Raw genomic sequence first — 17,163 nt, forward strand, 5'->3', positions numbered from 1 at the left:
GGTGAAATTTTAATTTGGTCCTGCCATTTCTGTGTTGCCTTTTGAGAAGAGCTGCATGCAGCCAAGGTAAAATTTTACATGGAAATGTTAAGGATATGCATATTTTTTACATATAAAGTTGTTGGTATGCTCAATTTATAAACAACAAAATTAAACTGAGTATGTAATGAACAAAGGAAGTCTTTGAAGTGGATATTAAACCTGAGCACTTAATTTAATTTTATTATAGGATCTACGAATCTAGAAGCAAAAATATTATTTAATTTAATATCAAATTCAAACAAACTCACCTCTAGTTCTCTTCTATTGTCTGGTTCAATATTCTCTTGATTGTTGTCTAGACTAGTCATGATGTTATCCTCAAGCACATTGTCGGTGATGTGAGTTGCGCCCATCAACCTGCTTTGGAAAAGAAATACAAAACCATCTTGATTTCATTACAAAAGTACACATAATTCATACTATATTCCCATCAAATACACTTCACTTAAAAATTATATCATAGTTTGAAAAATTAGTACAGAGATACAATGTTAAGAATATTGTTCCTTATTTTTCTCATGCACCTTGTATGTTCGAGTCTCTTATTGTATACTTTATTATTATTATTTCTAATTAGTGTTTGTTCACCTAAATCATATCAAATCATTTACTGCAGTTTCTATTTTAATTAATTGTCCATAGTTACATGGTAGAGCAGCCTAAGACTGCACTTCACTCTATGGTACATAAAAAGCTAGTCTATTCTATCAGAATTTGTCCGTAGGATAGTAAAAAAATTATGCTGTGAATGGCAGTGAATTTTGACACTGTACATTTATAGTGATTGTTTTCATGATCTAGAACTGCATAATTGAAAGTATTTTTAAAAAGTGGAAAAACTGACTCACCCAGTGGCAGGTCTACTAATAATAGCAGGTGAAGTAGTGGTTGTGGTTGCTACCGAGTTGTCGGTTGGAATCTTCTCCCAATCGTACGGATCCGTATCCTTCACACCTCGCCTCTTCATGCATCTCTCAAACAAGCCAATGAGCATCTCAAGAAAAAAAGTGCCATTAATTGGCATGTGTATAAAGATAAGGGATGGACATGTATGAAAATTTTGCAGATGCTGATAATGTACTGTCGTAAAATTGCAATTATTTAATGAAAAATTTAAACAATTCATTCCTCTTTTTCATTGATGTATGACACTAATGGGTATTGCTCTATAAAATGGTGAATACTCAATAAATTTATTGTTCAAAGTTAGTGGGCACAAATAAAATCTTTATAATCAGGAACACAATAACTTGCAGGATGATTAATATCACTATACGCCATAGCTAGTCGTGGCAATTGAAACAAATTAACAGTCTATTACATGTATGTAACATTTAAGATCTTTAAACTTTCAACAACTTTCAATACCCACTAATTAAAGCAAATCAATTTATAAAAGGGGAATGCTAAATATTTATACTCTACCATGGGCTATTACAACTTGTTTTATCGTCATGTGGGGCATACAACATAAGGCAATCAGTTCGTAACAAGTATATTACGAAATAACAGGCCAACAATTTAAAGCTCTTCACATTAGCTAAAATCTGATAGCAATATTTGAAAGATAACATTAATGTATGCATAGATTTACCTTTTATAGAGCAGGTAAAGATGTATGTATTGCTATGTGTGGGTTTCTGCTAATATGTAATACATACAACCCACAATAAAATAAAATAAATAGTATGAAAGCCCATTATTTGCCTTTCCATGTACATAAAGGTTTGCATAATGTACCACTTATAGGTCCTGTTATTAGCATTTGAAAATGTTAACACTTTCTGTGTCATACTTTCATTCCAACATGTGATGAGGCTCTATACAGAGTTCAAGATATTCGAAACATGCAATTCTGCATATACTTACTGCATAGTCAGGTTTGTCTGACCAAAGACTGAATATGATCAAGAAATTGTCTTAAGATCTGACGGCAGGTGTTTAAGAAGTAATCTGTGATCATACTTCTCCTTCATTCCAACATACCTCGCAAATAGATACTTCAAATGCCAAAGATGATAAATTATTGCAGAACATAAAAATAAGGTCCTGCGAGACGGGAAGACTTGCATGTTAAGAATTTCTAAACCCAACACTACACTACAGTGGGACCACAGGCAAAAAAAAACCTGCACATGCACATCATAATCACACGTAGGAGGGAAAGATGCATGAAGGCTTTTGACCAAAGGTTTATTTTGCGTGTGGTCGCTCTATACACAGTTCAAGATATTCGAAACATGCTATTCTGCATATACTTACTGCATAGTCAGGTTTGTCTGCATATTCCAAAGACTGAATATGATCAAGAAATTGTCTAAGATCTGACGGCAGGTGTTTAAGAAGTAATCTGTGATCATACTTCTCCTTCATTAGGCCAACCTGCAAAACACAATGGCACTTATCATCTGAAACATTCCACACAGTGAACAATAGAACTACATTCATAGCAATGCCATATTTCCAGCAATAAAAATGTTAAGCTCGCAATTACAGAAGTCTGGACATGAGCAGCAAATAATGTTCTCAACAATTGAAACCCTTTACTAAAAGAGCACAATGGCGATGGATTACACCCAAAATTCACCAGTGCATAAGAGTTTATTTATTTATTCAAAAATGTGTAAATCTCTGCTGACAATGCAGTGACGGGTTGGGAGATGTATTTTTATTGCACTCTGTTCCTATGACTGCCACTGCAAAAGTATTTATGTACTGCTGTACAATCTTAGTGTATTTTAAATTGCAGGGGTTTTACAGGCAATTAATACTGTTGAAGAAAGAAATTATGCATAGTGGATTCTGAGATGATCTTAAACACAATGACATTGAAGAAATAATTGAATTACAATCAGCATTTCAAATGGCAAAAAATAAAGTTCTAAACTTCAACTTTTGACTTAGTTCATGAGTATGAAATTAGACTACTGGAAATATGTATAACTTTAACAATTCCCCTTTAAAAAAAACAACAAAAAAAAAAAAAACGGACAACTTTAACACAGCAGTTGCAGCGTTATGTAGTTGCCCTCTCCTGCAGAGCTAGATTCCTACTATGAAGGAGGCTTTCTGGTCACTGGAGTAGGCACCAAATTTTTACCAGCTTCTAGTTTTTATTTCACACAGCACTTGTCGCAGCACTGATTATGACTGCCTGATTATGTTAAATTACGAACTATATTAATGGCTTCTGAAGTAAATCACAGGATAAGTATTTTATGATCAAGAGTAAATGACTTTCATGTACACATTTACACATTTCACGTACATTTTATTGGAGGCGTCGCCTGAAGGGGGTTCACAAAGCACACAAACCCCCAACTGAAAAATGAAAACTTTCAATTTGTTTTCTTTTCTGCAGAATAAAACACAGCATTTCAATACACTTATTTTACAAAGCAGCTTTCTTCGTTTAAATAAAGTCTTCACAATGCTTCCAATTTGCCAATTTCCCCCAACTGTTGACAAGAAAAACTCACCAGATTAGGCAGCGAGAGCCCGGTGCACATCTGGCACTGTGAACTACTGCTGTATTCTTCCCGTGCCCTAGCTCTACCGAAGAAGCCGAAAGAACCAAAAGGGGGGGGGGGGGGGGGCTGGAAATTCAGAGCATGTGGACCTTTTTAAAAAAACACTGTCAACAGATGGCAGCAACTGTTCGGAGAATGCCGATAGAGGCGGAGGTATGAGGTATTTTTATTTTTCCTTTCTTCTTCTGTATTGGGGAAAAGTAAGTGGTAGTTAAGATATAATGCAAGCACTGTTTGCATTCTTATAGTAATTCCTAAGATCTTCGATGTTTTAGCCTAATATCTATCTTTTCCAATACATTTCACCAAAAATTAAGGCTGCAAACCTCTTCAACAACTCCATTGCAAATAGTTGTCGTGCACCCAAAACCTTACATGGTGAAGGTTTTAGGTTCTAAAACACTGTTATCACCAAAATGAGCAGATTTACACTTACATCGATAGTTAAAATGTGTTGCTTAAACCTTTAGATAACGTAGATGAGTCAAAACGAAAGAAGACGAAGACACTGTTAGCAGAAAATAATATTTATTTTGTTACACATGTAAAACGAGTATGGATAATTACAAATTACATTTTTATGGAAAAGTATTTTATTATAATAGTCATAACTCCTACAGATAAGGTTTAAAACAATAAGTTTTAAGTTTCACGAGTTGCAATTCTCATCCTAAAATTTGAGAATTGCCAGAGACTTACAAATGAAATATAGGAAAGCTGATGTGAAAATAACTATTTAAAAAAAAAAAATCACATATTCCACGGTATAATGATTAGCCAAAATGAGGGTGGGGGTTATTCTTAGGAGCAAAAGGAATTTCCAAAACTAAAATAAATAGAAAAAAGTAAGTGTTTATTGGTTTGGTTTATTATTAGGCGCTTCGTCTGATAATGTTCGCATGAGCACATGAACACTCGTGTATATACTAAATGCATACACACATATGTATATTTATTCGAAAAAATACTATGTTTGATGTATGAATATATACACTCATTTACTCTGACACAACTTCTTTCACGTCTGATAAGTTCTCTAGATAGTTGGTAACACTGACTCCCACGGTGTTCCACGGAGGGCGTTGAACACAATTGCTGTGCGTGTTGCATAGAGCTGACAGCTAAGGGGCTGTTGGCCATTATACCCCGAAGATGTTCACTTCACTGTGCGAACACTAATGCAAGTGGAAATGCTTCTTACGTTTGGCACCAGAGTGCAGCATATACAAGGCATGTCTAGGGGGACTCAAAAATGTCTGTGCTACATAGTTGAAAACTTTAGCGAGAATTCGCTAAACATGGTGGATTTTAAGGGGGAGAGAGACAATTTCCCCATGGTCCTTCTTGTATTACTTCAAATATAGCGTGAATTTGGGGGAAAATTGTGAAAATAAATTGAACTGTTATTCTTACTTTTTCAATTGAATATGAAGTTACAAGGGAGAGGAGTAAATCTGCATTCAGTACAAACACATTATTGTGAACACTCGTATGCGAACCACACGCGACACCACTGTTTATTATACTTCGCTTTTCTGCCACTTTTGGCTAATCGCAAAGATGGGGTTGAGCAGTGGCAGCGATTAGGGGGTGCAGTTGCCCCCACCCCCACTTTTGCCACTCCTGCTCCCACACTATGCTAAACATTATTTACCAAGGGAAAGTAAACTGTCCTTGCCCCCCCCCCCCCTCAGTTCTTGAACCTTGCCTGCCCTCCCAGTTTTGGAACTCAATCACCGCCACTGGTGATGAGTGATGATATGATGAAACTGATGAAGGGACATTGACAAAGAACATGACCTGGCTGGGATTCGAACCCTGGACCCCTAGCATTGTACGATGCTGCGATAACCACTCTGCCACGAAGTTCGGCGAGGAGAAAAGTAAGGAATTTCAATAATTCAAACTTGCAAAATAAATTTTGCATTGTTTAATTTTTTAATTTTTCCTTATTTTTGAGGGAGTCTTCACGGGTGACAGGGGCAGACATGATAATTTGCAATAAATTAAAATTGGCCTGTATTTTGTAAATGCCTTTTCACTAAGCAATCTGGCATGCACTGTTATATTCAAACTTTTATGTTGCTTTTCTTTGACATTTGCCAAAGGCACTCAAAGGAAAAAAAAGGAATCTTAGCTTTAATTCTTGGCTAAAATTTCGCCTTTTGTATCTCGATTAACCAATGTCACTTAGGTTCACTGTTCTCTTCTCTGAAAAGATGGTGATCAATAATTGATATCTATGTGTGTTTGAAGACCCCTCAGTCTGGGGGAGGGGGTGTAAATTTTCTCCGATTTTAGGCTGGCTGTGAACACCCAAAGATTTACACCAAGCGACACCATTGCATTTTATGTTTTGATTCTACCAAGTCTTTTATTGCCATAATACCCATAATATTTCTCAGATGTTTTAAATGATGCATGCCAGATTGTCCATGGTAATTAATCTACAAGACTAAATTTGTTCTACATATACTGCTTTGGATTCTCAAGAGTGCCAATGGTATTTTTCTCTTTATTTGTTCCAAGCTTCCTCCCTCTCCTCTCCCTCTTCAAAAGTTATAAGCAGAAGTTGTCAAGTGATATGAGAGCCAAGAAGCCCGTTGACTCCCTCCCAGCAAGTCACAAGACAAGAATTTCTAGTCCAAAAGTCACAAAGGATTTCTTGCTCCATGTGATATGGGCTTCAGTCAAAGTATTGGTGTAAAAGTCTTCATTCAAAATTATCTTACTAAAATATGAACCCTTCTATGTTACGTTTCACAAAATACACCCACAACTCACCTGCTCCTTGTCTTTTATTTTTCTCCAGGGTAATTGTCCGTTTACAAATTCTACTAACATGTAGAACAGGGACCAAAGGTCATCATGACGACCCATTTCCTGCAATGAACCATTCACAATTAATTTATGAAAATTAGTACAGACCTCATTTAAATACATTAATTAAAACTTAATTACCCATACAACTAATTATCCATTACAATGAAGTTTTATTTTTTAAAAAAATTACATTCTTAAAACAATGGTCATAATTTTCAAATACTATTCAATCTTGAACATATATATTTTTAAATGTGTCTTTAAAAGTTGCTAAAAAATAACAGCAGTTAATCTCTTGAAGAGGTGATCTATATTTAAAAAAACAACAGTGTATCTGGTTCAAGTTTAAAAATAGGCACCTAAAAGTTTATAATTATCTATTTACATACAAATATTATATTAATTGTTACTTATACTTTGTGGACAGTGTTCCAAAGTTGTTCCCAAGATACAGTGCGACCAATCATGTTCTTTTTCCGGTGCAACTGATGAAAGATTAATATATTTTGCTGACAATGTTACTACATGTCAAACTTCAATATTGTTTTAGCAGTAAACAATTTTCATGAAACGTGTTTTCCTTATCCATTCCAACCCATTTGCCACTGGACTCATCCAGCCAGTGCATGCACACTTGCACCAATGGTCACGACTACTGCAGACTGACTACATTGTAGCAAATAATGGCACAATTTAACACCTTGTAATGAAATTAATAGAACAGTAAACAACTTATTGCATCACAGTGAAAATAACTAACCTTATTTTTATGTGCATTTATAGATGCATAACGCACTGTTCCACGGAAGCCTGCTGCAGCACGAGGTGCTCTAACTTCTCCTGTCGCTGTGGTGTATTGCCTTGCTAAACCAAAATCCAACATGTATACTCTCCTGCAATTGTGTGGCAAGCGACCTATAGAGAAATTCGACTGGAAAAGGAAAAAAGGTGGTTATGAGTATCTGAAGAGAATACAAACAGATACAACAACTATATCTGCTTCATGTCCACAACAGTAATATGTATTATTAATTTCAACATTATGTTATACAGTGATTCACAAAAAATTATGATATAAGAACTAGAGGAGTGTGTTTCAAATAAAAATAGAAAAGTACAGAAGAAAATCATTTCAGTCACTTAAGAACTTGCAGAAATTTTATAGTCAATTAACAACAATATACGAGGGCAAATCAAAAAGTCATTGCACCAATTTGTATTCAGCTGAAATAATAAATAAGCAGGGAAATCAAAATATAGGAATTGTTCTATGTACCTTGCACTATTTTTCCACATGGTCACCACAGCGGTTCAGGCATTTGTCCCATAGCACCACTAGTTTGGAGATGCCGCTGTTGTAGAATTCGGCCGGTTGATCGTGGAACCATCGCCGGACAGCGGTCTTTGCTTCATCGTCGCAAATACCTGTCCTGCCAGGAACTTCTTCAGTGGACCGAACAAGTGGAAATCACTGGGGGCGAGGTCTGGACTATACAGTGCATGCTCCCAGAATCTCCCATTCGAATGGCTTAAGTCTATCGATGGTCCTGTTTGAAACATGAGGCCTGGCATTATCGTGGAGGATAACCACATTGTCCACATCAAGAATCCCTTAATGCTTTTTCCTGATGGCAGCTTGCAGACGTGCGTGTGTGCCACAACAGCTGTCAGTGATGATGGTGTCACCTCATGGCATGAAATCCAGCAGTATTGGTCCTCGAAGATCCCAGAAGACAGTGAGGAATGTTTTCCATTGTCAGTGAGGAGCAAGGACCCCCCTCATTGCCATGAAGATCTTCTCGGCCATTTTTGAACTCACAACACCACCATCAAAGCAAGACACTTGTCCCCACATGTTGGCTGCATTTCCCTATGGATCTTCATGGGTGTTCGTCCCTTGCTCCATAGAAAACTAATAACACTTCGCTGCTCATACGATGTGGACGTGTTGAGTACTACAGCCATCTTTGCAAGCTGACAGCAGCGCCATGCCATGGAGCAGCAGAGGGTTAACGCTGGACCGCTCCAAAAAAACTTATTGTATTGAATGTATATGTATATCTCGGTTTCTCAATATCACTAATATTTCGGATGGAAAAAAAAATAGGGGCAAAGACTTTCCGATTTGTCCTCGTACAACAAATAACAAATATAACAATTGCAGAAGGTAGAAAAAAATATATGGGTAAATGACTTTAGGGCAGTGACTGAGGTTGAACATTTGTTATTAGAGATTCTTTTTTTATTGAGTTGGTTTATTTTGCTTTGCTTTTCTGTCACTTTTGACTAATTGCGAGATGAGGATGGGTGATGATATGGTGAAATTGATGAAGGGACGCTTGCAAAGAACATCCATGCCCATGCAAAGTCAGTACTCATCTACAGAGGAAATTTTTGAGTCTCCATCAAGAAAGTATATTATTAAGTTTTGTGGAGTACTAAAAAGTTTCAAAGTTTCTAAGTTTCCCACAGATGATGGAATAAGTTAGGAAGTTGTTCCTTTCATGAATGAGTGTGTGTGTTAAAGTGCCAAAGAGGAAGAAAGAGCTGGTGTGTGTAAAAGGGTCAATTTGCCCCAAGGGCCTTGCTAACATACACTTTTCATGATTCTATTATGGGTAAGACTAGCAACTCAAGTATGCATTTAACAACAGTTGCACATTCATGGTAAACATATCATTAGTGAGAACTCCTTTTGGACTTAAAAATTAACACATCCAGCACATACACATTTGATTTTCAAATTTAATGTTTAAAATATTTTACAACAAAAACATTGTTATGGGATTTTATGTTGACACATAAAATAATGCACATAAAAGGAGTAAGAAATTGTGTTAAAATAACCTTTTGTCTAACCTAATGTTATTGAAAGTAGTTGAATTTAATTACACAAGTTTGCTGCAAATGCAAAAATTTACAATATATAATGTTAGAAGTAAACATCATTGTAATTTTACAGAATTTTCAAATTGAATAAGTGTTTCAGGGCTCATGCCAAGATAAATTTTTGTCTAAAGTATTCATAAAACGGATGTTCTAAAATTTGCAAGAAAGGGTGTTCAAGTACTGAGATGAGTGGGTGAATCACTAAATCTAGTACACACACAAGAAATGGAGCTTTATTAATGATTATGGACTGTTGTTAAATACTTATTTTTATAATTTTTATTTAATGAAATAAGAAATAAAACAAGCATATTTCTTTTCACTGTGCATGTCTATGCTCTCACATGAACAGGATGTTTACCAAAATAACAAATCCAGAATTATTGATTCCTTTTTATCTTTTTTTTCATGTGTGTTTCTTAACCTTTATTTATATGACTCCTACTTAGGTAAAGTAGGAAATTAACAATTAAGAAAATAAATATTTATTTAATGAGAAACCCCTACAAAAAAGCCAGTTAAGATGAAAACTGAAGCTGTATTTAACAAGAGAATTAGACTTGCTTTATCTACAGGACTGCATTTGGCAGACTAGCAAGCCTCTGATGTCTGGACTCTCACCCAGGATAATCTTATATGGGACTTGTGTTGTTGTCCCTTATATTTATGATTGTCCCTTCAGCCATATTATCTTATCACCATTCACATTATCATACCACCGAAGGGGCAGAAAAATGAAGTAAAATAAACTAAATCAATCGATCAGTCATTGTGATAGCAAAAATTGTTAGCCGTAAGTATAATTTCTTGACTTTTTATTGACTCTTACTTTCTTTACTTTTTCTCGACTTCCATGAGTGGTAGACACCCTGATGAACTTCAATTAAGCAGTTCTTCAACACTTGGTTCTAACAATATTTTTACAATTACTTCAACAGGGATTTACACTGAAATGAATATGATTGTTGTATTACTTGCAATTTCATGAAACAAAAATGCGCACGGTTGAGAAACACTAAAAAATTACCTATTATCTCATAAAAATACAAGATAAATTCTTACTGGTTTGATGTCTCGATGGAGAAATCCAACTTCGTGTATGCTCTCGATTGCACGCAGAATTTGAAGACCTAACCGGAGGGTGGTAGACAGGGAGAAAGCACCTCGGGGTTGAGCACGGCGAAGCTCAGCCAGGTTCTTGCCCTGCAACTGCATCACCACATAGTTGAAACGGTCATTGCGGCCACAGCCAATGAAGCGACACACATGCTCTTTTCCTGAAAAGAGACAATCTAATCACGATCCACATCCGGCAACACTGCAAGTGATATGGTAATTCATTGTAAATATTTCCATGCTTAATCGGTTGAATATGCTACAAGAATGTATTTTAGATATAATGAACAACGAATACACACACTGGACATAGAAATGCATCATTACTGTGTTAAGAGCAGTAAGAATGCACAACCAGATATCCACTTTTCTCCAAACATGCCTACATCTGGTATGAAAAAAAAGAAAAATCATAAAAGTTCTACATTTTGAGCATCACATAATTTGCATTGGGGAAATGTCTTTCAGTTGGAGAATTATTTATCTATTCAGGGAATTTATTGTTCTACATCCTGGTACATGGAAGACATTGCAAGTGCTTGGATTTCAAATCAGAAAATTGATGATTGAAAGTGCTGTGATCAATTATGTAATTATTATACTCACTAAAAATATAAAATTGAAAATATGCCAATTTCAAATTCTTTCCTAACATTTCCTAGTAATATATATATTTTTTACTGTGAATGACTGTGTCTTACAATTTGGAACAGTGTGTCCCCTTTCTGCTTAATGAGATCTGGTCACCCTATAATACAGAAAAAAAGTCCAACAGCAATGACAGCACAAGATTATGAAACAAGAGAATTTGGGAGATGTTGTGTACAGCAAAGGTTATGGTTTCTCTGATTTGAAATAACATTTCACTTTATCCCCTTATCTTGCGAAATGTATTTTCCCCAAGCAGTTAAGTATGATTCCCAACCATTGTATGTTAAATTATGAATATTTTATACAATCTTGTTTTATGAAAGGAAAGTGGCTGAGATAGAAAATGCTGGATAGATCAGAGAATCCCCCTTACATTTTCTCTCCCAAGGGTTCAACATAAATTAATTTTCAATGGGGAAAGAAAACTCCCTCTTTTTTGGGAATACATGCACTATAAATAAGCTTTAAAGTATATCTAAATCCCCCCCACACATTATTTTGTTAATATGGAACCATGGATGTACATAAATGGAGGGTTTAATGGGTCTCAATCCCCCCCACTGCTTTAGTAAACATTTTTCATTAAGTATATAATGGAATTAACATTACATAGAAAACGATACTGTGGTGAAATGCTTTTCAAAAAGTTTATTTTTGGATTAGTACCTTGTCCAAGTATTTTGATTACATGGACCAACATATTTTCTTCATTATCTCATTACAACCATTTCCGAAATGATTACAGGGGAACTTATCTGCAATATAAATACAATAACTAACCAAACATTAAAGATAATCTGTATTTAAAAAAAAACTAAATTATAATATTAAAAGAATATTGTTATGAATAAAAAAATTAATACATATCAAATCAATAGTTAGGCTATATTCAAGTTGTTCAGAAATTTTACTTAGGTACTTGCAATATGCGTAATAATAATAACGTACATAAAGTCAATGAATAAGAAGTACTTTACTGATGAATTGTAATGTTCCTAATATTAACGGCAACTACTATATACCCCTCCCACTATATCTACATACAGTGCATTCGTTTTGGCTCTGAGCCCGAGATAGCATATAAACAACTTTGAACAATTCTTACAACACATGTTAGTACTCGTTATGCAATATAAATATAATTGTCTATATGCTAAAGATACGTGCGTAAATAAGCGAGACGTTACGTGACGAAAATGCCGGCATCTGCGCCATGTCACGCGCTATCTCGGTCCAGAGCCAAAACGAAAGCACTGTATTTATATACGTTCATGAATGGAATGCTGATTGTAAAGACAATTCTGGCTCCGAGGGCAGATTTGACATCAGTAATACTACCTACTCCTACACGTCCCATATGTATTTCTTTTATAAACACAAAAACAGGAATTATTTCTCAGCAACATGCAGGACAGAGTACGGAAGGAAAATATGATAAAAGAACCGTATTTTGCGCATTGACGTGCAGTGCTTACTTCAATATCGATTCCGGAGGCGAAGGGCGTCAACGAGTCTGCTGCGACTAACCAAGGTCGATCTCCCCTCGGCCTCACGAACGCCCGTGCTCGGGCTGGACGTGCATAGAGAGAATTTCGCTTTTTAAAGGAAGGTTTTAATACGCGAAGAGTTACTGACGATGATCGTTTACTGGGTACGGCCAGGAGCAGAAGTGAGTTGAAAGCAACGAGCAGCCTGGCAGTCTGGCCACCCACAACACACAGCGAACCGACGTATTGCATACAATGATAACAGTGGAGAAGTACCCTGGAGAACATGCATGTAAGGATCAGAATTCGAAATCAAAACTTCGATGTTTATTTGGCGATCAAATGCACAGCATACACACAGGAAACTAAACACATCAGAACTATTTGATGCACCAGAAATGCATCCATTGATGCGCTCAACTTTACTGAATGATGCAATTTTTGTACATTAATGTAAAAGTAACGTCAAAGTTCATAATATGATGCAAGTGAACATTTCTTTCTATGTCGAGCTGTACTTTAATGCATCAACTGATGAGTTTCTGATTCACGATGATACACTAACATTCGGTCTGAGCTACAGACTTCATGCATTTTGTTTCAGCTGATGCATTTATTTTCTGTGCATATAGTTACCGAATGCGATTGATAGCAAATCGTTGTTAGAACTACTCTAAACGAGCTTTTGGTTTAGACCACGCGTTAAGGAGTCCTAGATTCCAATCAACAGGAGGTAGGTTCTCTTGAATTTTATTAAGTATTCTACACTCATGGTGAAGATTAAGTCCGGAAAGTAACAGTTGGGCTGAAAAGTTCGTAGGCTTACTCATAGATGGCATTACTAGAATTAAATCCATGTGATTTTTACTTAGTACTAACCTTCAAAAGATACGTGTATAAATTTCACAGCTGCCGGATAATTAGTTCGTGAGATATAGCATTGTGAGTGAAGCAGCTTTTGTTATTGTGAAAAAATGGATAAAAAAAGAATTTCGTGTGTTAATAAAGCACTGCTTTTTGGCGAAAAAAAATACTGTTGAAGCCAAGGCTTGGCTTGATAAACATTATTCGGACTCTGCACCAGGAAAATCAACCGTTGAGAAGTGGTTTGCTAAATTTAAACGAGGCGAAATGAGCATCGAAGACGATGCACGCAGTGGACGCCCCAAAGAGGCTGTTACCGACGAAAACATCAAAAAAGTCTACAAAATAATTTTAAATGATCGTAAAGTGAAGTTGATCGAGATAGCTGAGACTTTAAAAATATCAAAGGAACGTGTTGGACATATTGTGCATGAATATTTGAACATGCGAAAGCTGTGTGCAAAATGGGTGCCGCGCGTGCTCACAATCGACAATGCACCGTGTCACAAATCAATGAAAACGATGGCAAAATTATATGAATTAGACTACGAATTGCTTCCCCATCCACCATATTCTCCAGATCTGGCCCCCAGTGACTTTTTCCTGTTTGCAGACCTTAAAAGAATGCTCGCTGGAAAGAAATTTAGCACTGATGAAGAGGTAATCGCCGAAACTGAGGCCTATTTTGAGGCTAAAGAGAAATCGTACTATAAAAATGGCATCGAAAAATTGTATGACCGCTATAATCGTTGTATCGCCCTCGAAGGCAACTATAGTGAATAATAAAATCGAATTTTGTCAAAAAAATATTTTTTACTATGTTAGCCTACGAACTTTTCAGCCCAACTGTTATACTATTCATTTGGCAATGAAATGTAAAGAAAAAAATTCCCATGGTTCCACGTTAAATTCATGCTTCCGCATGCGAATAGCGAAATTGTAGATTTAGTTTGGCGCCGAAGTAAAAATTACAGTTACATTTTGTAACCGCTATTTTAGAACATCGATAAGCATGGTAATGAGATCGAGACACGCTGCCCAATAGTTCATCTCACTCAACACTGTAGCAAATTATTTTTTTGAGTGAGTTCTTGTTTTAGACCCATTCTGTACAGATACGAGGGTCACTATTTATATTTTGAGCCTTGGCAACACTGATTGAAGTTAGGCGCGATTTGACGTTTGCACGGAATCGTTTGGCATTATTGACTATAACGTACTTCAAATGTTTTGTCAATAGCTTCATTTGTGTTGTTTATGTTGCCTTGGAGATTGCGCGACAACAATAAAATGGAATTAACTCGTGAACATTTTCGTGCGATAATTTTTTACGATTTTCGACGTGGATTATCAAGACAAGAGTGCATCGATCAACTTACTTCCACATTTGGCGATGAAGCCCCATCCTTTGCCACTGTGAAACGCTAGTATAACGAATTTAATCGTGGCCGCTTTTCGCTCACCGACGAGATTCGCGAAGGTCGTCCAAAATCAGTTGTTGTTCAAGAAAACACTGATGCTGTGCAAAACCTAATACTGCAAGATCGTCATGTGACATACTGTGACATTGAGGCAACCATAGGCATTAGTTCCACCAGCATATATAAAATATTACATGATCATTTAGCTGTGAGAAAGGTATGTTCTCGTTGTATCCCACACAATTTGACAAAAACTAAAAAAGACGCTCGCGTCAATTGGTGCAAACAAATGCTCAATAAATACAATCGTGGTGCTTCAAAAGACGTATATAAGATTGTAACAGGTGACGAATCATGGATATATGCATATGAGCCGGAACGTAAACAGCAGTCGACTGTATGGGTGTTTCAAGATGAACCCAATCCAACAAAAGTTGTTCGCGCTCGAAGCACATCGAAACAAATGGTCGCCTGTTTTTTCTGGAAAACTGGTCATGTGGCAACTGTGCCTTTAGAGGAACGTAGAACGGTCAACTCTGAATGGTACACAACAATTTGTTTGCCAGAGGTCTTCGGTCAAATACGGAAAACAAACAAACGCCGTCGGATCATTCTTCATCAAGACAATGCCAGCTGTCACACATCTCGTCTAACAACCGACTTTATGAACAGTCAAAAAATCGAATTGATGGGTCATCCGCCGTACAGTCCTGATTTGGCACCCAATGACTTCTTCTTGTTCCCGAATGTCAAGAATAAATTGCGTGGACAACGATTTTCGTCGGCGGAAGACGTCGTTGATGCGTTCAAAAACCATATTATGGAGGTGTCTCAAGGAGATTGGAAAAACTGCTTTGACAAATGGTTCGAACGAATGCAAAAGTGTATTGACCATAAAGGAGAATACTTCGAAAAACAATAAAGCAGTTTTCAATGCCAAATTCCTGTTTTTTCGTTGTTAGGCTCAAAATATAAATAGTGACCCTCGTAGGGTCGTCCCGTCCGTATTATTAAAAAGCCACTATTTGTCCCGTTTTATAAAAGTGTTGGAGTTATCTTGAAAATCAAGCCTCAATTTGACACACATTTCATGCTAAAAAATATGCATTGTTTTGCACGTGTTCCATTATTTGCAGAGCAGTGAATAAGCATGCAGTTTCTTTACGGAATTGCAAAAAGAATTTCAAGTTCCTGCGTCTTGACACAAACTCAAAAGAAAAATTTAGAGTTGCGTGTTTGATATGTGGGGTAAGGTTTTCGGGGAGATTTATAAACGATTGTTGAAGAATAAAGCTGCTCTCAAGAAGATTGGTTCATCCGCTAAATACTTCTGGCATTATTCAACTTCAGCATTGGACTAACATCAAAGGTTGATCAGAAAGGATGAGAAATGCTATGTAAATCATACCGAGATTATAATAATTAATACCTTTTGACAACAAGAGATCATATTTCATTTATTGTTTATGATTAGAGCCCGGAAGTTTGGCAAAATGCCTCTTTTTATCTACTGCATATATTGATAAAAATTTTCCGGATATAAGTTTTTTTATGTTGTTTCGAATGTTTTAGAAGCCTTATCATTTTCCCTATTTAGGACCCCACTACCTATTTTTAATTATAATGCCTTTTTTTGCATTTTTCAATGAAATTGGACCATTTTTTTTTTTTAAAAAAAAGTGTGTATATGAATTATTTTTCTCCAAAAAAACGTTGCATTTATTTTTCTTCCGTTTATTATGTGAATAATTTTCGCCTTATTTAAGTAATATTGAACTCACGCATGTTTCAACATTGCTGAAGGAGAAAAGTGTGAGAAAAAAGTATTTCATGCTGAGTTAGGATATTGCCTTTCGGTTAACATTTTCTTGTGCACGATTGACTGCTGAAAACCTGTTGCAGAACATCTGCACAATTACGTCATCATGTCCAGCGTCCGTGTCAGGACGTTATTGACAAGAAACAGAACTAATGCCCAAGGGCCTTTGCATGGATTCCAAAATCAAGTTATCTATCTTTAGTTTAGTTCTTCACTTTGGAGGGAAAGGATCGTGTAGTTGTCATTATGCCGAAATTTAGTGTGCCATTAAGTGGTAAGTTACATGGTTACGTGCGTGAATTTGGTGAAAATTGAAATGCTCTTCCCAATGTAGATTTTAACATTTTGCCAGAAATTATAGATAAAAGTAAGCGACTTCCAAATGTGTCTTTTTTGGTTTATTTTGCCTTTTTTTCATTTTTAGTGCCTATTTTCCACATTATAAATGCATTTTTGCCTGCCTATTTTAACGAAAATAAATGCCTCAACTTCCGGGCTCTATTTATGATGTATCATGTATC

At 36.2% G+C, this 17,163-nt stretch overlaps 1 protein-coding gene across 10 annotated transcripts in view; it reads right to left on the reverse strand.

The window, feature by feature from the left end:
• The window catches only part of Asator (tau-tubulin kinase asator), a 171,799-nt gene that overhangs the window by 38,048 nt on the left and 116,588 nt on the right, over positions 1-17,163 (reverse strand). For 9 of the 10 annotated variants that reach the window (XM_083121075.1, XM_083121074.1, XM_083121065.1 and 6 more), the window contains exons 4-9: positions 10,347-10,561; positions 7,156-7,326; positions 6,357-6,455; positions 2,305-2,424; positions 891-1,036; positions 291-402 (exon numbers count right to left, since the gene is read on the reverse strand). In XM_083121075.1, the coding sequence (XP_082977201.1) occupies positions 291-402; positions 891-1,036; positions 2,305-2,424; positions 6,357-6,455; positions 7,156-7,326; positions 10,347-10,561 (863 nt within the window). The remainder of the gene's footprint in view (positions 1-290; positions 403-890; positions 1,037-2,304; positions 2,425-6,356; positions 6,456-7,155; positions 7,327-10,346; positions 10,562-17,163) is intronic. The other variant, XM_083121067.1, reaches the window with a different exon arrangement.

Source organism: Lepisma saccharinum, chromosome 4 (genome assembly GCF_977018435.1).
Source record: "Lepisma saccharinum chromosome 4, izLepSacc3.1, whole genome shotgun sequence".
Lineage (NCBI taxonomy): Eukaryota > Metazoa > Arthropoda > Insecta > Zygentoma > Lepismatidae > Lepisma > Lepisma saccharinum.